Source organism: Bicyclus anynana, chromosome 20 (genome assembly GCF_947172395.1).
Source record: "Bicyclus anynana chromosome 20, ilBicAnyn1.1, whole genome shotgun sequence".
NCBI lineage: Eukaryota > Metazoa > Arthropoda > Insecta > Lepidoptera > Nymphalidae > Bicyclus > Bicyclus anynana.
The window spans coordinates 2,707,825-2,734,858 of record NC_069102.1 but is presented as its reverse complement, the minus strand read 5'-3'; the positions used below and the strand labels follow the sequence as shown (position 1 = coordinate 2,734,858).

Sequence of the window (27,034 nt, the reverse complement as noted above, 5' to 3'; positions counted from 1 at the left end):
TACTGGCATGACCTTACGACCTTTGGCCTTTATGGTTTTTATCTTAATATTATATAAATGCGAAAGGGCATCACGAAATCTCGAAAACCGTTTGATGTACAAAGTTGAAATTTGGCAGGAAGGTAGTATAAAGTTAGTAGAATCCGCTGAGAATGGATTTTGCTATAGGGCCGGATTAAAGAGGTCTAAGGGCGGACAAAGTCGCAGGTGGCCGCAAATATTACATATTTATACTTTAGTGACGTTCTCTTTAAATAGTTGTCTAAGTATATAGTATAAAAGCCTGTGATAGCTAAATCTTCGTCATTTTAAAAAAGTTGAAAGTTTGTCATGCTCCTACTTTAGGTAAGAACATTGCTTCTATGGAGTATGGATTAGGGCGATTTAGAGAGTTTATGTTTTAAGACTCCAGACCCTCAACCGTCCATGTATGAAACGTATTTTTGTCATGAGACGTCACTAGTCATCAAATACTTAGTTTCATGGTTTAGTTTTCTTTTTTTTGAGATGTTATCAGTGGAAATTCTCAGTTAGAAGTTGGAAAGTTATTGGTGTTATGAGCAAGTTAAACCGTTGGTCCAATTCATTATTATCATTAATTTCAGATAGTTATAGTTACAAAATCAAACATTAGCCCATTTATTACAATTAATCGGCTAACCCGCATTAAAACAACACAGAGGCTTAATGCTCTTTCCTATTATAATGAAAGCCTGGCCTTGTAGGCTGAAAATAAGCTGATACTTTTTGATGCAAAAATGAACTGCCTATTTGACTTAGTACGAACAAGTATTGGAGCAAGTGTTTTCCATTTTGACAAAATTTTTTTAGGAAAAAACCATTCTCCATCCATCCAACCATCATCCAATTATCCAACCATGCACCCTTGTGAACGCTAACGATGATAAACCGGATAAGCTAAGTTCTAGATCGTATTAAAACTAAAGAAGTCTCAATTTTCACTAACATAAGACTGGATGTAAGATAAATTTCTCCCAAAGAAAAAGCAACATGTTTACGTACACTCCAAATTACTTGAACCTGTATGAAAAGTTTGCACATTTCCCGAGTTTCCTTTCAACGGGAAAATAATAAATCGACACGCTGGAAAAAGTGTCTCGGCAATCAATTGCGACGCGTTAAATAAAGGAGTTATAGAGATTTATCCGCCGTCTTCAGTTTCACCCAGTTCGAGTGTACGGTCATTTCCTCTGTATACTCCCTCGGTGCCATTTTGTTTGTTTTGCTTTGTTTTTATTGTAGCTAATATGTTTAACCAAGGAATTATTGCTCACGTGTATCTAATATCTGTAATTTTCATTGTAATGGGAAGTAGAGGAGCCCATGGTGTAAAATGTAGATTTACTTGAGCATCGTAGAATGATGAAGATTTCGTTTTCAATGACGGTGGAAGCGTCTTCACCCATCTGTTTAATGGATGTAAAGTGTTTTATATCTTTAGTACGTTAAATATACATTACGAGGATGCATCGTATAGGTTATAAGTCTTCTCATTTACAAGTATGAATGCTAATAATCTTTGAGTTAATATAATAATTAAATAAACAATATAATATCAAATTATACGTACGTACGTTCTTCTAGATTGCCTCTACGCACACAATTTTATTATAATTCAACTTAGGTACCGATGAAAGGTCATTACCTACATACATAGCAACACATAACTATGGTCCCACTTTAGTCACTTGTAACTCGAAGCTAATTTAAACTTTTTGATTGCTTGGCAAGGGAAACCTATTTGAATTGATACTTTTACGTTAATGAAAAATAGTCCAATTCTCATTGAATAACTCTTATTGGTTTTTGCATATGTATTGAATTGTTGAATTGTTGAATTGTTATTGATAAACCGTAGTCTGATTTTTTAATAAATATAATAATAGATACTTTAGAATTTCTTTACAATTAATGAATATGTCGGCGAGTGAGTTATTTGATCAGGTTATGCGAAGTTAACGTAGTGCAAATGGTAGTGCCGATGACCAACGTCAGGTCAGCGGTTCTGCTCGTAATTATTTAAATGAGGAAACGGCTTCTCCGTTATCAGAAGTTAAATTTAAATAAAATACATAATATGGTTCTCCTATTTCAAATAGTCCAGTTAGAAATACAATTTACAAAATACAAATTAAAAAATAATAATTATCATTATTTTTAATACCTTGATAGTCGCATTCAAATCACTGGTATCCAAGTCTTACCTGAAAAAAAAATACGAAATTTTGTTAATTAAAAAATTATCGTCTATAGTAATAATAAAATTAGCGATGTTGGTAACTGGCGGGCGGCGGTCAAAGAGGTTTATTCTTACTCGGTGCTTGCGATTATATTAAGAAATTAGAAGATCAAACGAAGGCGGAAGAGTCTACTTATATACATATACTTTTGATGACCTGTGCGTGATGGTAAAACGAAAATCAAAAATCAAAATCAAAAATTCATTTATTTCAAGTAGGCTCAGTATACAAGCACTTTTGATACGTCAGTTGACTATTTGTAAAGATTCTACCATTCAAGCTGAAGCCCTCTACGTCTCCCTGTGGTGCGATGACATAAATAAGAATTTCCCTAGTATAAAAAACGACCTAACCGATAAGGTTATTTGTTAATGATTATAAAGTTGTCGATCAAATCTTTATGGAGGTTAAATAATTGTAAATGAAAACACAGTATTGTTCAATTGAGATACACCTCCGTTTTAGCTTTCCCGTTAGCTGAAAATAAGTATCTTTTTTAAAAGATCGTTTCTTTAAACTAACTTTATAGTGAGTTCTATTTAATATACTTTCTAGTTGTACAGTTTGTGTTACGTCGGTGCGAGAAGTACGTGACTTTCGTGAACTTGATACCAATTGTAATTCAATTCATGCTGGGTTTGTTATCGTAAATCTAATATAACACAAATATAATTACAATGTATCATAGTATAACAAATTGAACGGTCTGATGTCTTTAAAGATCAATGTCTGGTTTATTAACCCTTTTGTAATTATAATTATACTAGTTGACGCCGCGCGGTTTCACCCGCGTGGTTTCCGTTCCCGAAAAAACAAAAATATAAAATATAGCCTATATATAGTCTTCCTCGGTAAATGGGCTATCTAGCACTGAAATAATTTTTGAAATTAGACCAGTAGTTCCTGAGATTAGTGCGTTCAAACAAACAAACCCTTCAGCTTTATAATATTAGTATACATATTATATTGATAAAAAATTTCTGTTCGTTTGACTCACGATAACTGGAGAACAGTTTTGTTTATTCTTTACAAGCTAACGCTTAACTGCAATCACCTGATGGTAAGTAATGATGCAATCTAAGATGGAAACGAGCTAACTTGTTAAGATGAAAATCCACAACCATTTCGGTTTCTATTCGACATGGTACCGGAATGCTAAATCGCTTTGCGGTACGTCTTTGCCGATAGAATGGTAATTAACCACGGCCGAAGCCTCCCACCAGCCGAAAACGGCTTAGCCAATTTAGCTGATTTTAGATTCGAACTGTTTGTCAAAGGTTAGAAAATATGGTACCTACTTAGTGTAGGGGTAAGGTAGGGTAGAAGTAAGTACATATAAATCAAAGCGAAGTTTGATCGGGTTATTGTCTGTTTTATATAAGTAACATGAGTAAAGTTAGTTGAAAAATAATGATTAAATAAATAAAATAATTAAAAGCTTACTCTAGCTTTAGATGTCCGAAGCAAAAACCGCACCGGAGTTAATTAAAATATCACACAGGAAACAGGATATAATATTTTTAACAGTGAGTGTATTTTGCTTAGAAATACAAAGATTATGTATTTAAAACGAAATTTATTCTTAGGTACAAAATTAATTAAGTTATCGATAATTAGGTAGTTAAAGGGATTGTTACAATCTGTCTTTTTTCTGTTTTTTTTTTGTCAGAATTTTAATGAATTTTGGTATAAAGATAAATTGGACCTTGGAGAAGAACATAGGATACTTTATATACTGAAAAGAAATGTTCCGTGGACATAAAGGACCATCTCATTTATGTCCACGGAACACTTTTTTTTTCCAAAATCATATGGAGCCCAGAATCAGTCATTGTACCCTGACGGAAATAAAAGAAGATATTTTTTTAAACTATTTTTGATTATACAAAAATCTACGAATTTACTTTAATTCTTTCGAAATAATATTTATTATGTCTCAAGAAATGCAACATATATAATAATTCATGTCATGTGCGGTCGATCTTTCTAAAGAATAGTTACCCTAATCAATGTCTCCATAGGTTAGTACGTAAGAGGGTCAGAGCCTTCAAAGGAAATGAGTCAAGGGTTCTGGTCAGTCCTCGAGACTGGAGTCCCTCGCTCACTTCTCCGTTCAGTGACGCATTCTTATACGTTCTAAGGTTTTAGATCCATCTGAGGTGAAAATCACTGCAAAATTTCGTTACATAGAGCTTAAAGTCATTTAATTCATGATGATCAGCCCATTTTAAAATTCTTGATAAATACTGAACAGCTTGAACAGCCATTAAAGTGTTAATGGCCTACTACAGGGACAAGTTGTTTTTATTAATTACGGATAAATGGATTTAGGTGTTTACCCCACCAAATTCTATGTATTTTTATTAGAGTGAACCCATATTCGGCTCACTTCTGAGCTCGAGTCTCCTCTCAGAATGAGCGGAGTTAGGCCAATACAAACACGCAGAGAATTAAGAAAATTCTCTAGTATGCAGGGTTCCTAGAGGTGCATGCCCCGAACCGGATTCGAACCGACACCCTCCGGAGTCGGAGGCAGAGGTTGTATCCACTGGACTATCTGAGCCTAAACTAAAGCCAAACTCGATGTGCAATGTTTATCAGCAAACAAATTAAAAATTAGGGTATAATCGCTAGTCATCTCTATGTCTGTATGTATGTCTATGTATGTATCATCAATATCTCATCAATTATAATAATTTACTGTAACTTATTCCTAAATTAATGAAAACAAAATTAATTTATAGGGGAAAATAAAAATAATCACTTAGTTTACAAATCAGTTTAATATCTTTAGAAAATCATTTTATAAAAATACAATAAACAATTTAAAATAAATTAGGTGTGTAATGACTTGCATTTTGCCTCCTTCATTTCAAAGTTATTGCACTTTAAATATATTATCGTAAACAGTGGCGTACATAAGTTCCTCAACTGGGGTAGGCATTATACGTACAAATTGTACTAATTGGAAAATTCCTTCTTCAATATAGGTAAGTAATGAGTTCTCAAGATATACCTAGGTAGTGCAATTTTGCATCTATGAACTGCACACCGCTGATTGTAAACATACACCTAGCATATATATTTATATATACAGAAAAAACTGATTCAAGGTAGAAAATTTAAAAAAAATCCGAAAACAAAATATAACTTGATCACCCTAGGGATTTTTGGAAAATTATTCAAATCAGTTTTAGATAATTAGGTGGTGTATCTACCGTTTGCGTTTTATCCATTAATTACGGGGCACCCTGTATATATATATATATATATACATCTATAATGTATATGTGTACTTATGTAACGAGATACTTACCTCGTTATTTGCTATTCTGACACACTTCGTAAACATAACAATACTTCTTGTTTAACTTTGAAAGTAATCAAAACTTACTCCTACGTAGATTAGTTTCCATTTAATTTTCATTGTGTAATTATTCAGTTTTGGTTTTGAGTTTGTCATCTGCTACGTTAAAGTGATAATTATAAATATTGAATAGAAGCAGGCGTTACTTTGCGGAAGTTCATCATGATTATATAATGATTTATTTATTTTGCTATCATCCGTGAAAAGCCGACGACCCATGCGACAACGTCACCCAGGTCCGACAAAATACTCTCTACGTACGTTTCACCCCGAAACCGGAGCATCCTCAGGAGATGTTGACTCTACAAGGATGCTTCGGTTTTTATTCATGATTTTATTAAATACAATGATTGTTAATTTGTTAATTTTTAAAAGTAAAGTTTAGTAAAAATAAAAACTTAAAAATTTAAATGTATTTTTATTTTATTGAACACCAAAAATAGGTGGGTCCCGTGTACCCATGTTTTTTTTTTTTTATTCTTTACTAGTCAGCCCTTGACTACAATCTCACCTGATGGTAAGTGATGATGCAGTCTAAGGTGGAAGCGGGCTAACTTGTCAGGAGGACGATGAAAATCCACACCCCTTTCGGTTTGCTAAATCGCTTGGCGGTACGTCTTTGCCGGTAGGGTGGTAACTAGCCACGGCCTCCCATCAGCCAGACCTGGACAAATTAAAAAAATCTCAATCTGCCCAGCTGGGAATCGAACCCAGGACCTCCGTCTTGTAAATCCACCGCGCATACCACTGCGCCACGGAGGCCGTCAAAACCCACGACTATAGCTAAGGGCAAAATCGACAATCGACATGTTTTGTCTATCTATCACAACGGCTATGAGAATACTCGTTACATGGCTTCCTAAACTCAACAGTCAAATACCATAACTAATGGGTTAATCTATCTAGCCATAGACACGAGCATTGGCAGCCTGTGTACGCGTATCCAAACAATTAATGCGTCACAAATTATTGCTACTCGTGTACGATTAATGTTGGAGCAATTGTTACTGAAATACGATTTAAGTTAAAATTAATAGTTGAGTGTTGTTGTTGACTTCGGCCAATTTCGTATTTGGTAGTTTATTTGTTTGTCTTTAAATATTGTTGTAGTTTTAGTTTAACTTAATATATATTTTATATAATCTTCTTACTTAAACTTAAACTTCCTCCTTCCTTCCTCCTTCCTTCCTTCTACTTAAACTTCCCTAAAATTTCGAGTGTTTTTTTTTAATTTTTAGCTTTATATTAAACGAATTTTCAAAATATTTGTTTTTGAAATTTCTCTAATTAATCAGAGTGTGCGAATTGGTTCAAATCGCACAAGAATTTTAAGTGTGACCGACTTTGATTGTTGGAAAGAAAAAAATATATTTTTTTAATTGTCTAAATTTTGTCATCTGGAACAACCAGATAAAAAAATAAAAGAGGATGTAATTTTTAACCGACTTCGAAAAAGGAGGATATTTTACGTTCAGATGTATGTATGTTTTTTATGTAGGTGTATGACGATAATTCCGTCATTTATGGACCGATTTTGAAAATTATTTTTTTTTAATCTAACTTTTCGTGAATAGAATCACGGTCGTCTTTATATTACTAGCGGACGTCCGCGACTTCGTCCGTCCTTAGAAGTCAGCCTTTCGCAAAATCCATTGTTAGCAAATGTCTACTAATTATAAACTTGTCTATTAATTTCCCCATATTGTCTTTTAATCCAAACCCTTCATCCGATAAACCATTTTTTTTTACAAGTTAGCCCTTGACTACAATCTCACCTGATGGTAAGTGATGATGCAATCTAAGATGGAAGGGTGGTTACTAGCGAACAATTAAGAAAACCTTAATCAGCCCAGCCGGGGATCGAACCCAGGACCTCCGTCTTGTAAATCCACTGCGCATACCACTGCCCCACGGAGGCCGTCAAAACATGCCATGTTTTATCAGCTTTCAAGCCATTAGCGCTGCAAGCATGTAAGCTTACTTGATTGACTTCAAGCGGTTTTTGATCTTTCGTGTGACCTTTCGCTTTTATGTTGTAATTATACTATGTAGAATAATATTATATAATACAGGCTGATCCACAGATCTTAACTTCCTCTCGTTACAGGAGCCTAGAAACGTCGTCCCTAATTCCGTCGGATGGTTCCAGACATCCGTAGATCCATTTACGGATAGCTCATCAATTTACTGCCAGGGATTTGCGGGGATAAAGGTTTTATCGCGTCCAAGTGATTTCGGATTTCACATACTTTAGTGACCAAATGATAAGGGGGCACGTCGCTTTAGATAAATTTTCGATTACTTATAATCTAATAGAGATATAATTATATTTGCCTCGTTGGTTCAGTGGTTAGCCTGTGCTGCTTCAGAATGTGGGGTACTGGGTTCGAGTTCTTATTTTTTTTTTATTTCAGTAGTTGGGAAGTACTTCACCTCTACAACCAAAAGGTTGTATGTATGTAAATGATAGGCAAAATGACAGAATTAGATTTCCTAAAAGGATAAATTTTACCTTGCTTGGTCTTCAAAATTAGGCAAAAGGATAGATATTAAAGTTATAGGACATATTTACTTTAATAAAGCAGATTTAGATGATGCGTCTGGCTAGGACTTAGTATACAGTAATTTATAAATCGGATTAATTTACCACAGCCTCAATAGCTCAGTGAAAAAGGGGCCTGAATCATCACATCGGGGTGGTGGTTCGATCCCCGCCCGCTGTGCTATTGTCGTACACACTCCTAACACAGTCTTTTCCGACTATTTGGAGGGGAAAGGGAATATTGGTCATATCTAAATTTCGCCTCAAGTGTAATAAACAACGAAAGTTATTTAAAAAAATAATACCTAAATATTGTGTACAGCATCGAGTTGTGTGTTTAGGAAGTGTAAAAACTATATATTATAAAAATATTTATAATATAAGTAAACACAAAATTGTGCAAAATTTTTTTTTAAATAAAAGTTTATCAAGTTTCTAGTTATAGAACGTTCTGAAAATCAAACTGCAGTCTGTAGAACTCACAGAGAAACCGTTATATATACTGTTATCTGATTTGCAACAAAACGCCAAAGTTCTCTAGCGCACAGGAAACATTTTCACAAAGCAAGCAACGTACCAAGATTACCAAGTCACATAAAGTTCATAATTCCGTGCGTGTTCAAGCAAATAACAGATCAAAACGGTAATGCTGACGTCGATGCTGTTTATGCTAAAATGGAACTTAGTTGTTGACAATAGCTACTAATACGCGGAATATTTTCCACGAAACGCGAGGAACGTGCCGAAACTGGTTTTCGCGATAATGAAAATCGCTCCGCACTTTAACTCCGGCGATGACTCGCTGTGCATCAGGCGAAAGTTTGCTTAGTAGCAAATTCTCTTACAAGTATCACTTGAAATTGTCATGCTAATATTTTTGAGCTAATTAGCTCAAAATGTATAGGGGTGTGATTAGTTAAGGTTTTCATTCCTTTCAGTAGAAATCCACCTAAATAACTGAGAAAGAAGCCCTTATAAATTGATTATGAAACACGGCTAAAACTCACGTGATATTAGGTCGGAGTATGCTTGACTAGTTTCGGACCCATACGGGGCTCTGACTGACGGGCAACTGAGCCTCAGTTTGGATCGTGCCGCGTTGCAAGAACCAGCTCATGACTAAGGGCCCGTATGGGTTTGAAACTACTCGGGCATACTCCGTCCTAATATCACGTGAGTTTTAGCCGTGTATCATAATCAATTAATATGAATAACACTCACGATAGTTTAAATTCTAAAAAGATGTCCTTAGTTGGGTTCATTCTTAGTAAAATAAAAGAAAATTGAATAACAAATACATCACTCCGAAACCACTGGATGAATTTTACTGAACTGAAACGAAACTGGTTTTAAGGAATTCTTGTTTTTAATTTTTTTTGTGTTTTTGAAAAAAATTAAACAAACAATAATATTGTTGCTTAGTTAATTCGATGTTGAAAGGGGTAAGCTATAAAAAAACCAAAGCCAACAAACCTCCTGGCAACATCCAGAATCATGGTCTGCATGCTTTTTTAGGTTCAAACCGTAAACATAATGCGGTCCTCGTATTACGCTTACTCAGCTCTTCACTGCGCCTAGTCTATTGGTACAAGTGTGTCTGGCAATTAAATTACGGAGTATGACGTATGGCATAATATGAAATGAGTTTTACTCAAAAACCTCACTCCATGAAGTTTTTAGGCGAATTTAATGTGTCTATTACTGTAACAACGGCAATTTTATACTTTAACGCGTATTATTATAAGAATGTTACGCCTTGCTAGAGACGGGCATAAGTTAGCTATATCTAACACTACTATTTAGAATAAGTTTAAACATATTGTCAACTTTAATTTAATTTTGTATGTAATTTTACCTAGTAATCTAATTTAATAATTGTATTCAATGAATTTGAGCTTGACATATAATTATTATGAAAGTGTTGACATGAAATTATATAAAATGTTATGTGCGCCTAGCGTTAATATACATATCAGATTCTTTGTGGCATATTGTATTGTTTTTAATAGTTAATATGTGTATTGTTGGCGTGCTTTAAATAAATAAATAAATAAATAAATACTACTAAACTACTAATAAAATAATCTTTTAAGAAACTTTAAGAAATTGTAATGTTGTTACCAATCGTAAAGGAGGTTGGCGAAAGTGGGAGTCACACTCTGAAGTGTCGTACGCGCATACATTTGTATTGATTAAGACTATTATTTTGTAAGATGCTTGTAAAAAAAATATCGAGATTATACAGAACGGGAATTAGAAGAAAAAAGTGCTTTATTAACAAAAAAAAAGTAGCCTGCACAAACGCCGTGTCGTATTTATGAAGCAATCACACAGTTGTATGTCAGTCGTGGTGTTTTTCACATTTATGTATAATTGTATAAGGATAATCTACTAATTTAAGGTATATCTTTTTTCCCTGCTTTTTAAGGCTGCTTACCATTTACTTATTTCTTAGTTTAATCATGATAAACAACTATTAATACGTTTGCATTGTGTACGCTACTTCTATCAGCTAGTCCCAAAATACATGCAATCTCGCCATTCTCCTTTCAATGCTGTATGATTTTTTTTAAAGAGCAACTGTTGAGTTTCTTGTTTCGGCTCTCCTCAGCAGAACCTGCCTTCCGGTAGAGTCTTTACAAATAGTCAACTGACGTTTTAAAAGTACTTGTAAGCTGAGCTTACTTGAAATAAATGAATTTTGAATTTTGAAAGTCCACAAATTATAACAGTAGGAAGCTACGCAATTGAAATTTGAATTTATTGTGTATGTAGGTGCGACCTGCGAAGGTGTAGTAGGTCCTCCAACAACTGACTACGTATTACGTGATAGCTGGACGCTTTGTGCAGTAAGTGGTAAGTTCCGAAGCTCCTACGTGACCGAAGTAGGAACTTGTTCACGCTCTAGAAAATTTGTTCCATCCCTCGATTTCATAGTCCAGTAATTTCGCTCGGGTTGATCCTTATGGCCCCAGGTCGTTTATAATCTGATTCTTTTGTGTTTTTGTGTTTTAATAGGATATATCTAAACCTAATGGAGTTTAAAATAATCTTAAAACCCTCATATTAAGTCAAAATCAAAATTCAGTTAGTTCAATTAAGCGCTGTTAACAAGTACTAACCTAGTACCTAATGTTTATATCAAGAAAACCTAAAATCAAAGTTGAGAGGGCCATTTAAAATGGCCAATTTCGAATACCACCAGACCAGGCCTTAGCCAAATTAGAATCTTAAATTGAGCTGGTAATCAAACCAAAGAGGTCGTCAATCGATTGTTAATGATGATAATCCCAGAACAGAAATATATTTGTATGATGAACATGGGTGTTTTCAGTGTCTGAATGTATTTATATATTGTATAAGTATTTATTTGTAGTTAGTATTTGATACAATCCGCTACGTGATAGCCCAGTGGATATGCCTTCGATTCCGGAGGGTGGTAGGTTCGAATCCGGTTCGGGGCATTCACCTCCAACTTCTCAGTTGTGTGCATTTTAAGAAATTAAATATCACGTGTCTCAAACGGTGAAGGAAAACATCGTGAGGAAACCTGTATACCACAGAATTTTCTTAGTTTTCTGCGTGTGTGAAGTCTGCCAATCCGCATTGGGCCATCGTGGTGGACTATTGGCCCTCTTAATCTAAGAGGAGACTCGAGCTCAGCAGTGAGCCGAATATGGGTTGCTAACGACGACATAATCCGCTATATTAGTATTCATAACACATGCTTTACGCTTACTTTGGGGCACTTGTGTGTATTGTGTAAACATATCTATATTTACAATATAGCCGCTATTATTATATTATTATTTGTAATATTATTGTGATGAAAGATGAACAAAAAGCGACAAATGAAGACGAACTCCCAAAACGCAGGTAAGCTAAAACATTAGATCGTAAACCATTAAGCCGGCAAGTGGAGTCGTAAAATCGGGGAATCTGCTCTTCCCCTCATAAAACTCCCATTCTCGCGAAATAACTCCAGCATATAAATAGCTCTTTCGGCATTAGTTTTTATGCGCAGGCTTTGATCCTTAATAAAGTCGGCTGCGTCACTTAATGCCGTTGATTGAATTACGCAAAAACTCATTATTCTGTATCTGTTTTTGGTTTACGGCCATGATAACGATTATTTATTATTAATTATGTGATGACCTACTGATCCTAACTACGGACCCCATAAGAAGGCCCAGTGTCATTCAGCGGGGGATGGAGCGAACTATGCTTGGAGTTTCTCCGCGTGATCGAATCAGAAACGAGGAGATCCGCAGAAGAACCAAATTCACTGACATAACTCAGTGAGTCGCAAAGTTTCAGTTCCACCGCCAACGAACCAACACCCTCTGGAATCGGAGGCAGAGGTCATATCCACTGGGGTATCACGGATCCATGCTTAGGTACTTATATCTAATATTATAGAGAAGTAGAATTTGTAAGTTTCTGAAGCAATCTTTGGATCTACTAAACCGATTTTGAAAATTCACTTACCAATATAAAGCCACGTCATTTATGAGTGCCATATCTTATTTTATTCCCGTTAAAACATGCAACCACGGGAACGGAACCTACACAGGTGAAATCACGGGGCGTAAAATATAAAAAAATCTACAAAAAACTCAAAATGAGCACAGGTATAATGCGCGAAGGTTGAAATATTCCATTTAATTCCAAACGGAACGTGACGGAGCATCGGTTTCCTAATCTACACGTCCTTTTGATCTTTTATTACTACGCAGCTTTCCTTTGACGGCTGGAAATATTGGTGGAATCAAGTTTTAGGTCAGCACGTAGAAGCCGCGCCTGGCAACGTCGGACCTGCTGAAAAACTAAATAATGATTGAAATAAGGGTCGCGATACTTTTAAGGATTCCTTAGTTTATCAAAGTGAAAAAATCTAGTAGATTTAGATAAATGCATATAGGTCGCGTGACTTGTTAACGTTAACACTATTATCCCTCATTCGCACGAGAGTTTTTTTTTTATTGGATGTTAAAAAAGCGTTCAGATATAGTATGAAGTTATATGAAAGTCTATTTCCAACGCCCAAAATTGAAAAGAACTATTCGAAAACTTGTTTTAAACGCTATGTTAACGTCCGTTAAAAAAGCTCTCGTGCGAATGAGGTAGCTTTCTTTTTTATTTTAAAAAAAAAGGATATTTGCCATATGATCAATATTCCCATTCCCCTCCAATTAGTCGGGACTGTATTTAGAACAGTATTCGAAGTGGTCCAACGGGGCGGGGATCGAACCACCACCCCTCGATGATGAGTCCGATCGCTTTACCGTTGAGCTATTGAGGCTGAATTGGCTCGCTGAGCCATCTGAGAATGTATAGATTGTATCCACTGGTGTGTGACAAGTTTTAGGTGTCCACTTCTGTCGGCAGTACTAATAAATGCGTTATGTATATATGGTATATATTTTTTACTAACTCATCATTAACTCTTAACTCATCATTATCATTAATTCATTTTAAAAGCCCGACTTCCATATCCATTATTGAGCTTAGCTTAGGCTTATCATTTCAACCGATATTCGGTTCACTGCTGAGCTCGAGTTTCCTCTTAGAATGAGAGGGGCTGGCCCAATGCGGATTGGCAAACTTCACGCACGCAGAGAATTAAGAAAATTCTCTGTTATGCAGGTTTGCTCGCGATGTTTTTCATTCATCGTTTGAGGCATGTGATGTTTAATTTCTTAAAATGCACACAACTGAAACGTTGGAGGTGCATGCCGCGGACTGGATTTGAACCCACACCCTTCAGAATCGGAGGCAGAGGTCATATCCACTAGGCTATCACGGCACAGCCTCAGCTTAGGTTCACGCATACTTGTAATGTCAAGGAGCTTAGGCTTACGCTGCTCTAATACGGCTAGCATTTCCATAGATTTTTTTTAAAAAGACATTATCAAATATTAATTTATCTTATTGACATTGTTGGTTGTAATAAGATTTGTAAAGAATTTTCCTCCTAAGGTCCTAAATTATTAACATTATTATATGTGAGGAAACGGCAATGGTATACCTTCTTAGAAGAAAATTCCATCTATTTATTGAGAAATTATACATTTAGTAAAAATTGCGACTACTTTATATATTATAGAAAAAATCTGACACCATAATAAACATATTTTATTAACTATCAATGCAGCTATTGTAATCTTAGATCAAGGTCTCAAGTCAATGATACATTTTACCTTAATAATAAAAATAATTTCAAAAAAATGGTAGTCACGGCACTATATTATAACCTGAGGGTCATACAAATCTATAGTGCTATAGATGTTAGATAGTGGTCTGAACTCCGCTTTCCATTAACTATTGTAGTGGCAACCATCAATCAAACGCGTAATATGAAACGCCTACGGGGCATTACGTGAACTAAAGCTCCCTATTCACTGGACGAATGATACGTATCGATGTTTTTTTTTTATTCATCTTCATCAGACTATTTTTTATGAAAGAAATGATACGCATAAATGTATTTTTCATCATCGTAATGAACAGCCTTTTAATGACTCCGTAAAACCCATGTTTAATATTTCACACCTCGGGGCAGAACCTTCGAATGCAAAGTTACATACATATATACGTTTTCATTATATTATAATACATAATAAAATAAATAAATATACCTATATAAAATAAACATAAATATACCTGAGTAATAATTATATAGAAACTACAAAATACAACTAGACAAGTAATATTTGAATAAACGACTTTTCCTAGTGTCTTTGAATTAATTACGTATTTCATAGGGAAGACCATTCCAAATAGTAATTGATGTACGTGTAAATGACTTATTATAGAACTTAGTGTGAACATGCAACCGACTGTTTGTACAAGCTCTCATGGCGCTCAGTATTTAAGCCATGAAAAGAAAAATTTTGTTTTAAATAAGAAGGAGTACAAGGATGATAAAGGATGGAGTATAAAAGAGAGAGAATAAGAAGGAGTACAAGGATGATAAAGGATGGAGTATAAAAGAGACAGAATATGCTGTTTACGACGTGGTCTGATAGGAAGCCATTTCAAACTATCTTGCAATTATTAACAGAAATTTAAATATAACGGTGTGCTTTGAAATTTCTCTCGTTTCCACAGTTAATACCAACGGAATAATTTACAGGGGAACATCCATTTGCACTATAAAAATTTACGTCCCTCAATCCGGCTTGAATTAACAATGCAAATTTTTCGTTCGTGAGAATTTTTCCTTTCTTTTTCTGATTGCTTGATTTGCTTCTCTCTAATATAATCTACTGGATAGATCTATAGATTATAATCTTTTTAAATTAAGAAGTTTACGCGTTGATTTTAATCAATTTTTAATTTATATAGGTAGATATATTTTTACTTTTCTTATAAATTAAATTTCTCAGTAGTAGACTCCCAATTTATCGGAGAGCACGCAAAGATGTTGATTTCCATCATTTTCCCTATCATCTGATACCTAATCTAAACTATTATTATAAAGCTCAAGAGTTCGTTTGTTTGTTTAAATGCGCTATACTCAAAACTACTGGTCATATTTGAAAAAAAATTTCAATGTTAGATAGCTCATTTATCGAGGAATGAGAACCACGCAGGTGAAACATGTGAAAACACATAATACCTAAGTAAATATTGCCCGCAATGTCGAGTTGTGTGTTTAGGAAATGTAAAAACTACTTAGACATAAATATATAATGTAAGTAAACACAAAATTGTGAATGTGTGATCTCAGTGGAGTCACTAAATTCGGATTACTTTTTGCGTTGTTTTTGTAATTTGTGAATTGAGTAAGTAAGTCAGTTATCGACAGCCATTGCATTGTTAGTTACTTGGCTAAGATGCGATGACACGAGCGGGGAAGGGGAGCATAACTAGTTTTAAAAGTATCCTTTAACCCTACTACTAGCGGTTGCCAGTCCGTGATTTCGCTCGTGGTTGTCTATAGTATAAAATAATCATTGGTTAATGAGTTGATATCGAGATACCCTAGACCTAAAGTAGAGGCCAATTCCGTGAACGTTTTGGCGATTAAGTTAAACTTTTACAACTTAATCACGTGCGGAGTTACGCACAAGTGCTAACGTAAACAAAAAGCACTTTAAGCTGAGAAACAATAAATAAATTAAGTCTTTACTCCGGCGTGGTTTATGAGTATTGCGGTCCAAGCCTTCAGACGACTCTTAGGGGGGAAATTGGCTCAAGCTACGCAATATAATTAAGAATACAGTGAATTTATATACAAAGTGCGGCGAGGGAGCCATTCAGGATGCTATTGGAGTTATGGCAGTGTTAAGAACCTAGTAAACATAGAGTGGTAATAAAACTTCACATTTGTAAAGTCATAGACACGTTATAACGAAAATTTCCATTTATTCATTTTAAATAAAATACCAAAAAAATATATTTGCAAGTTAGGATATACTTATTTTTTCTAAAAAACGTCCGAGACACAGTTGGCGTTAAAATCTGGATTATATAAATCCCACGAGAACAATAGATTGTTCTAGGATAAAAAGCCCATGTGTTAATCCAGGGTAAAATGTATTTCCATTTCAAATATCATCCTAATCGATTCAGGCAGGTGTATAAACATAACACACACACACACACACATACACAAACATTCGCCATTTTAATACAAGTGCATTTTTTTTAATTCTTTACAAGACTGAACTTTCTTTTAAAGGGTTACAGACAGACATGCTGTCTTTAGGGTAGGATACTGTTTGTAACTTTTAAATCTGAATAAATTTATTTTCTTTCTTCCTTTCTTTCTTTACATGTCACTACAATCTCACCTGTTGGCAAGTGATGATGCAATCTTAGATGAAAGCGAGCTAACTTGTTAGGAGGATGATCAAAATCCACACCCCGTCTTTGCCGGTATGGTGGTAGCTAGCCACGAAGCCTCCCAATAGCCAGACCTGGACCAATTAAGAAAAGCTCAATTGGCCCAGTCAGAGATCGAACCCAGGACCTCCTGTGCGGTTTTATGCACTAATTTAATGTTACACTGGTTATTAATATGTGTGATGAATGGACTGTATTTATTTGTATTTTGTGTGTATGTATGTTTGCTGATTTCTGCCAAAACAAGTAAATTGTTATCCACACCAACCTTGTATCACTCGCCAATCCAATCAAACTTTCAACTCTCCAATGGCAGCACAGCAAGACCAAGGAGAGCTTGCGATTTGTAGTTTTTTTTCTACAGGAGGTAGGCACACACACAAACACACAGATTGTTCTGGTAAGAAAAACGTTTTCTTATGTTTAACGCGCGCACACGGTGCGAATTTGTTTCTTAGGCACGGCCGAATGAAAGAAACACGCGTACAGGTACGACATGCACACAGCACGGCTGGATGATGCAATATGTGGCAAGGTAGTCCAAGATGGCGTCTTCCAGAGATGACGCTGCTCAGTTGTCAAACCGACATCTGACATTGATTGACGATTAACACAATTCTGATATGGTTTTTCTCAAACTACCTGCATGGTATTGGTAATCGATGGATCGAACACCTCCGATACCTACTGAAAGGAGATGGTCCAAAATTGTATGGAGCCCAGGTCCAGTCATTGTACCCTAGAGGAAATGAAAGAAAATATTTTTTTTTACTATTTTTGATTATACAAATCTACGAACATACTTTAATTCTTTCGAAATAATATTCATTATCTCCTAAGAAATGCAACACTATTATGGGTAATAATAGCGGATTGATGACGTTTCCAAGGCAGTAATCGATTTGACGTTTGCTGTCAATTGTCATGTCATAGTTGCTTTAAGGGCGCCATCTTGATATAACTCAAAAACTTGGATTTAATTTTATTTATTTCTTTTTATTCAGTTACATTTATTCACTTTAATAAATTTTAATAAGATCCTTGTATTTTTTAAATTTTAATGATACCGGGTACAAGAGTGGATCTGAAATGGACCATCTGCTTTATACTAATATTATAAATAAGTAAATTATGGTGTTGTAGGGGGTAAACTCTAGATCTATTATTTTATCAATAGAAAGCCACGTTATTTGTTAGTATAACTATATATAATAGGCTATATTTTATCCCCGTATTCTAACAGGAACGGGAAATACGCGTGTAAAATCGCGGGGTGACGACTAGTTTATTAATAAAGTAGTCAATACAAAAGTCGAGTGTCGTTATGACACCCCAGTGCAACCGATCGGGCTCGCATGGCATCCATTGTTCTAGCTAAATGCTAAATTACTCGTATCTCGCGGCCACGATAAAAGTTTCCGGTGTCGGGACACAAAAGCATTGCAGACGATTTTATGTAAAATATTTACTAAATTCAGTTTAATTGGTTGAAGATATCTTTAAGATTGAATTGCAGACAACAACAGACATACATCGCTAGTTATCAACCCATATTCGGCTCACCGCTGTGATCGGAATGAGAGGGGTTAGGCCAATAGTCCACCACGTTGGCCCAATGCTGATTGGTAGATTTTACGCACGCAGAAAATTAAGAAAATGCACACAACTGAAAAGGTATGCAGGATTCTCACGATGTTTTCCTTCACCGTTTGAGACACGTGATATTTAATTTCTTAAAATGCACACAACTGAAAAGTTGGATGTGCCTCGGACCGGATTCAAACCCATCCCCTCCGGAATCGGAGGCAGAGGTCATATCCACTGGGATAACTAGCCAACTAGCTAGATTGTTGTAGTTCGATGTGTCACCTCGACTGGTGACAGAAGGGCTGGCTCATTTTTACGCAAACGATCAGCCTGGCTGTCCAGCGCGGAATTGCAGCCAGTATTCTTGCCACCATTCCACGTGGGCATGATTCGTATAGTTATTAGGATAAGTTAGCTTAAGTTCCTTATTGTTTTCTTTCTCAATTAAAAAAAAGTTAAATAAAAGCTTGTAATATTGAGAGTCCGTCTACCTCGTTGGTCCAGTGGTTAGCCTCCATGGTATCGGATCCCGAGGTCCTGTGTTTTTTATTTGAGTTAGCCCTTGAACACAATCTCACCAGACGGTAAGTGATGATGCAATCTTCTTAGATTGGAAGCGGGCTAACTTGTTAGGAGTTGGATAAAAAACCATACCCCTTACGGTTTCAACACGACATCGTACCGGAACGCTAAATCGCTTGGCGAAGTGCCCACCAGCCAAAGACCTTCAATTTAGAAATTTACTTGGAGGGGAATATGATTGTTTTTTGTGATTTGTTTTTAATTATTGGTCTTATCACAATAATACATAAATGTGAAAGTTCGTGTGTGTGTTTGTCCCTCTTTTGTGCAGCGAATTTGGAATGGAAATAATTTTTACTCTGGATTTACACATAGAATAATAGTAGCCGACTATCATCCCGGAAAAATCCATGGTTTCCGCTGGATTTATGAAAATTCCACGCGGACGAAGTTGCAGGCGTACGCTAGCTTAAAATATATGGCAAACATTCTTAAAAAAAATAATAATAAAAATGTCCAAATATTAAGCGTAATTTATTTTATGTTTTCCTCGGCATAAATTGGTTGATCGCCCCCCACTTGGTGGACTGAGGATATCAAGCGGGTTGCAGGGAGCCACTGGATGCTGGCAGCTCGAGACCGTTGTGGTTGGAATTCCATGCACGTCCATGGACGTCTATCGGCTGAATGATGATGAGAATGTAATTGGAAAGACATGTCCCCAGTCATTTAGCTTCTTAACAACTCTTCGCTTTAGAGGCTACATTGATAATATTTAACTAAATTAAGGGTCAAAATAAAATTTAGGTATATAGGTATATATGTAGGTATAACATATCTTTTCATAAACTACTCCTATGCATGTCGTGTCCATAACTTTATAATAACTGACTCAAATAGAGTGTTGAATATTATGTTTTATAATTATGTGAGTGTTCCGTAGAATTTATTTTTGCGTAGTTATTAAAAATGAAATATTAAAAGTGCTTTTAAAAGTTTTGATTGGTTTAATTTTGTAAAGAAATTTGTGATTATCAAAATTTAATAATATGCTAAAAGTTTGAATTGTAAAATATAGAAAGATATTATTTAGTTACTTTATTAAAAAAAAAAACTACTCCTTTAATACAAACGGATTTTAAACTCCGTGCCGATGTCAATTTTTTCATTTATTTTACACTTGCGGATTACCTACGTGACCATATTTTTGAAGATAAAATTGATGTAGTAGGGTATCCTACTATATCAATTTTATCTTCAAAAATTTGGTAATATATATTAAAAGATAGATGTATGCTATCGGGGAATTTTTTGTAGAACTACACAGGATGTTTTTTTCTACCATACAATATATGGTTAGTAAATAAATCGAGCGTTATTGGTCACGTTTTCTACAAAAGATCACATTTCGACATAAAAAAGGCTTTTTAAATATATTTTATTTCAATTAGTCTTAGTTTAACGTTCAAAAGTCAGGTAAAAATATAATTAGACAATGGTATTAGTAATTAAAAGAAACTTAAAATTAAAGTTACGAGGTTTCCAAATTTGGTCATTCGCTTCAAAAAATATCGTCATATTTCAATCACATTTATTGAAATGTAAAGAAATTAAATACCAAAACCTTCCTCATAAATTACTTGATCTATTGGTGAATACCGCAATAAATTCGTTAAGTAGACTTCGAGTTTATCTCTAACAGACTGACAAATAGACGCGACGGACTACTTAATTGTACAATATTATTATGTATAGATAACAATGAATAATTTAAAATTCTCCTATTTTTAAAATACTCATGTTTTTCTTTACTTTTAGGTCCTGCAGTAGATATCTCGTTCATATAAACTTATTAAACACATAACGCAGTAGCGGTAAATAATCCATATTTTACTGCGGAACCCTAAACTCTTTGTGTCCTCCTCCATATTGCAATTCTTATCAGTCATTTCATGTTTGTCTGTTTGGGTGATGCTGGACTTACTGGTGGGTCGTGTTGTTAAAACTTAAATGATGTCATAGAATTTTTGTCATACAAAAATGGGAACCACCAAATTATTTTTGTGTAAGTATATTTGCATTATATATTAAAAGTAACAGACGTCCTGCGTTTCAACCCCATATTGTATATAATAAAATACCACAAAACATAAAAGGAAATAAAATAGTAATGAGTTTTAAATATTAAAAAACTTTTTGCATGAAAAAGTTACTATACATAAAATAAATGACTTTTTGAAAAATAATAAATCCGAATCTCGACTAGTTACAACACTCTCACAGGGTTCCATTGTAATAATTATTTATTGATATTTAATTTATGACATGTGTTATATGTTATATTGGAAATGTAACTTAAATGAATAAATAAAATTAAATGTTACTTAAGTTACTAGGTGGAGCTATATAATGGTTAAAAATTTCCAAAATAAGTTAAGTAGATTTCGAGTTAAATCGTAACTAAACAAGCAAAAAATTTACATATTTACAATATTAGTTTGAATAACACAGTAACTGTACCTACCTTGAAAGTAATATTGACCCTCTATAGCTCAATGATAAAGATGTCGGACTCATCACCGAGTGGTAGTGGTTCGATCCCCGCTCCGACGGACTATTATCGTACCTTCTCTTAATACAATATAGTTTTTCCTGTTTAGTTGTAGAGGAATGGGAGTATTGGTCATATTAAAAAAAAAGAAATGACGAATATTCTTTTTGAAGAAAAAATATTAATATTTAAATTCAAGCTTTTACGCAAATTGTATATGGATGACTTCAAATTTGAGCATTCATTTCCATTATAATTCCATTATATTTTAATGATAGCTAAAGTTCACCTTGAAAAACAGACTTTCATAAATAATTTCAACCCCTATTTTTCTTCATAGCGGTGAAATTTTCCAAATTCTTGAATCCGATGTTTTATATTTATCTGAATAATCAAATCAAACTAGAATAAGGGTCTTACTTATAATCTTTAAGCCCCTTTTTTACGAACAATTCCTATTTTCTTCACCAAGGACCAATCCTACTAATATTATAAACGTGGAAGTTTGTATGGATGTTTGTTTCTCTTTAACGCCGCTACTACTGAAGCGATTTGGAATGGAAATAGTTTTACTCTGGTCTAACACGTAGGCTACTTTTTATCCCGAAAAAATCAATGGTTCCCCGAGATTTGCGAAAACTGGTGATTAAGAAAAATCTCTGGTATGCATTTCCTCACGATGTTTTCGTTCACCATTTAAGACACGTGATATTTACTTTCTTAAAATGTACACAACTGAAAAGTTGGAGGTGCATGCCCCGGACAGGATTCAAACCCACAACCTCCAAAATCAGAGGCAGAGGTATTATCCACTAGGCTATTACGAATCTACTGAATGAATAAATAATAAATGAATAATGAATAACGCTCACGATAGTTTAAATTCTAAAATAAAGATTAAATATAATATAATTAATATAATTAATAAAGATAAAATAAAGATTAATTTGATATTTTTAATTACATTTCCAGATTACATCTTCACTGCTTCATTATTTTTGGGAGTATCTACCACGCACGTATGTGAAATTGAAAATTATGTGTCCAATTGCGTGTACACAGTGGCCTGTGAGATATACGCTGGCAGCGCTTCTGCTGCCAACTGCAATTCTGAGCCTTATGTCACTTTTGTTTTACAAAAATCTACCGCAAATATTCTCACTGCAGGCTTCTTTGGAGCCACCAACTTTGACTCAAGGGTGAGGGTTATTAATGCTAGCAATAACAACTGGAACATTATTGCAGAATCAACTTTCAGGTAAATAATTATATTTAAGAAACTTGACCGGGTTACTAGCGGAGCCGGTAAAACTAAATAATGTTATAAAACTAACTAATAACTTACTCATTTATAGCAGTTAGTAATATACAAATAATTTCCTAAAATAAAATTGAAAACTTTGAAAAACCCCCCGAAGGTCATAAAACTATTATTTACACTGTCGCTCAAGTAATCAATATACTCAAGTGGGGTCATTTGAGACCCCACTCGAGTATATTTGCAGACATTCGGTTATTCTTCCCCACTTTTAACTCCCAGAATTTTTAAATGGCTCAACTGATTTTCATCAAACATGTCTTAGAACACTTGCCCATAAGTCACCTTTCGTACAAAAAAAACTCAATTGAAATAGCATAATTCATTCGGGAACTATGGTGACACAGACAGACTGACAAACACGTCAAACTTATTACACCCCTATTTTTGCGTTGGGGGTTAAAAAGTTTGATGCAAGCCAAACGAGTAAGTCGTTTTCGACCGAAATTATAAAACAACACTTCTTGAAAAAAGTGTTTTTTTTTTGTTTAAAAATACCTTAACCATGTCTCATTCAATCAATCAATAATCACTTGTAACCGTACTATTAATAATATTAAAAAGTAATTATATTGTGCTACAGTTATTTTTATTTCATTACGTTATTGCGTGTGAATAATCGAATCGTAATTAGGTTTTATGGTCAGATCTAAAATTTTGAAAATAAACAAACCGTTTTAACTAAGTAACTAAATTAATTCCCAAGTCTTTTTTTATTAAAAGATACGAAGTATATATAATAATTATAATATATTTTTGGATAAACTGGATATTATATTAGCTACAAATTATTTTATTTTTTCAGGTATTACTCCAAAGTTGAACATATAACTATTTCTAATAACAAAATAAAAGAAATACAGAACATGGCATTTAGGCCTTTGATATATCTCAAAACATTAAACTTATCAAGAAACGAAATAAGCACTCTTGGATTAAACTCTCTATATACACATGATGATAAAGAATCCGATGTTGTTTCTTTGGATCTTTCGTTTAATAACTTGGAAGTTCTACAAAGTGGCTTATTCCAGCGAATGAACAAGCTAATGAGACTATATTTACAATATAACAAGATAAATGATTTACCCGATGATGTGTTTATGAATTTGAGAAACTTGACCAGCTTGGAACTACAACATAACTATTTGAAGTCGTTTAATATGACACTAATTAATTTGAAATCCTTACAAATTCTAGATGTGTCAGACAACAACCTTGTACGGCTATCTGGTTATGAGTTGAATCGATTAACGGCACTAGTTTCAGCAAACTTTTCTAACAATGCCATCGAAACTTTAGAGTCAAATTGTTTTAATCAAGCTTTTAACTTACAACTTTTAGACCTTAGTAATAACAAAATAAAGTCTACTTTAGAGAGCGTGATGCTAATCAATAACGTTAAACTATTTTATTTGGATCTAAAAAATAATTCACTAACAACAATAGAAGATAATGTCTTTAAACATAACAATCTCACCTATTTGAGTTTACAGAATAACAACATAACGGGACCAATTACAGAATCTACATTTACTGGTTTACAAAAAATAGATGTATTGAATTTGTATGACCAAAGCATAACATCGCTAGGACACGCTGCTTTTTCAGACCTGACAAGTCTAGAGGTACTTAATTTAGGTAAAAATAAAATATCTGCTATTAATACTTCATGTTTTGGTTTAATGACAAATTTACAAGTTTTAGATTTATCAAATAATGCTATATCAGATCTGTTATTTACAGAAAATTCTTTGATAAATTTAACAGAATTTAAATTAAATAACAACAATTTATCTAAAATAAGTTCAGGCCAATTTGTTAATCAAACGCAGTTAAAAAGGTTAGATTTATCCATGAATAAAATTAAAATTATTGAACGTTTTGCCTTACCACTAAGCAATCTACAATATTTGAATGTAACTGGAAATTCTTTGACAGGCACTATAGAACCAGATACTTTCAGTCCAGCTAAATATTTAAGTTCTTTGGACTTAAGCAATTTCAACTTTAGTAAAGTGAAAAATATGTCATTTGTTAATTTGCCTGCATTAGCGCGAATGAATCTGTCAAATAATGTCATAGATGAAATAGGGTGTAACAACTTTATCGATCTAAAAAATATGTACTCCTTAGATCTATCTCATAACCATCTAAAAGTTTTGGGACTCAGAAATGGATCAAATAATTTGAAATCTCTTTATCTGAACAATAATAATTTAAAAAGCCTTCCTAGCATGAATATATCTGGTGTGTTGTATTTAGATTTATCTCATAACAATATTACAAATGTCTCTGATACATTTTTTGAACAATTACAGAACATCAAAGCATTACATATGTCCTATAATAGAATAAAACATTTCAACAATAAATATACAAATTTCCTTACTAAGCTAACAGACTTGAGTTTATCTCATAACGATATTGATAAGATTGATTTAAGTTTATTCGGAGAATTGATAAGCTTGGATATAAGTAGTAATCGGTTGAATTGTATAGATAAGGATTTTCTAAAGAATGTGGATAACTTGCAAGCTTTGGATTTGAGCAATAACAATATTACAGCATTACCTCCGGGTACATTTCAGAATATAAAAATTTTAAAAATGCTTAATATGTCATCAAATCATCTATCCAACTTAAGGTATGGCAGCGTTAGAGGCTTACACAGAACTGAAGTATTAGATATTTCCAAAAATGATATTACAGAGTTTGATGTTGATGTCTTTCATGAATGTATAGAACTGAAGAAACTGATTATAGATTACAATAAAATTAAAGCAATAGATTTTGATAGGTTATTGGTTGTAGCACCAAAATTAAGTTCTGTAAGTTTAGGAGGAAATCCTCTATCCTGTAAAGAGATTGTCAGAAATATGAGATCTGTTAATCACACTTTCTTTCGTCCAATGGAAGTGACATCAGTTGACAAGATATATCACGAAGATAATGTACATGGAATTAGATGTGGAGATATCAATGCAAATACTACCAAACCAGAGAAGAAAGAAACAGAATCATCACAGCAATCATCATCAGCAATGTATTTTGTGTATGCTTTGGTGCCAGTATTATTTGTTGTATTAGTCATTATAGGTATTGCCTACTTTAAGCATTACAGAAGAAATAGTAATGACAATTTTAGTGAATTGCGGCTACGAAGATCTCTAGAAATCAGCAGTTCTAGCATTCAGACTGATTTCTTAAATTAGTTATTTAAGTTTTGTATTTTGTTATATCAATAAATATTTTAACATAATTTTATTTTATGTTAACTGTATCCACCTATCAACATACATCCGGTTCATATGTGTTTTCAATACACAAGAAGAGGAGATAAAACCTTTAAGCTTTATGATTAAGTAATCTAAACTTTAAGCCCTATGCTGTAGGACTCAATAGCTCTACAGTTAAGTAGCCAGACTCAAATCAGAAAGGTGCTGAGTTGAACCCCACCTGACTATTGTCATAAATTATCTCCACCAAGTGGTTGTTTTCTCAGCTAGAGTAAAAAAGGAATATTGAATATAGTAAAAATATATTTTTGGCATTAGGGTTCCATTCTTTAGAGAGTTCAATTTAAAAGAGCCATGATACCTCAGTTGATATAACCTCTGAGGGCGTAGGACGTATCCGGTCGAGGGCACACACCTCCAACATTTCAGTTAAGTGCATATTAATAAATTAAATATCACGTGTCTCATACAGTGAAGGAAATGTTAGTTTTTCTAAAATACTGTTTAATAATCTTCATAGGCCAGAATATGCTTTATTTCTTGTGAAAAAAGTTGGCAACCCTAGAGCGAGGGAACGACGCAAGACGTCATCTTTTTTCGAGTGTGCAGGCGGCTCCATCGAATTATAAGACGTCACGTCAAAATATAAACTCATGCAAACGGAGTCGTGGGGGTCCGAAGTCAGGCCTAAACGTTGGAAGGAATAAAAAAATCGAAAGGGAAAACATTTGGTTCTTTCAACGCAACATTTGTTACGGTCTGAGTACCAGGGATAGCAAACATTTACTTTGCTGTGT

At 34.1% G+C, this 27,034-nt stretch overlaps 2 protein-coding genes across 3 annotated transcripts in view; one reads left to right on the top strand and one right to left on the bottom strand.

Annotated features, from left to right (window-relative positions):
* LOC112056430 (hemicentin-2-like) overlaps window positions 1–27,034 on the bottom strand; it is a 353,490-nt gene that overhangs the window by 119,647 nt on the left and 206,809 nt on the right. Inside the window, exon 1 of one of the 2 annotated variants that reach the window (XM_052887742.1) lies at window positions 17,289–18,335. The exons of the other annotated variant lie outside the window; for it this stretch is intronic. The gene's annotated coding sequence lies outside the window, so the exon portion shown is untranslated. Of the gene's footprint in view, window positions 1–17,288; window positions 18,336–27,034 lie in introns of those variants that run through there. 2 annotated transcript variants of the gene reach the window in all.
* LOC112056635 (toll-like receptor 3) lies at window positions 21,073–26,260 on the top strand. The gene is made up of 3 exons (XM_024097088.2): window positions 21,073–21,194; window positions 22,653–22,938; window positions 23,804–26,260. Exons 1-3 carry the CDS (start codon window positions 21,170–21,172, stop codon window positions 26,211–26,213), a joined length of 2,721 nt encoding a protein of 906 aa, XP_023952856.2. The 5' UTR covers window positions 21,073–21,169; the 3' UTR covers window positions 26,214–26,260.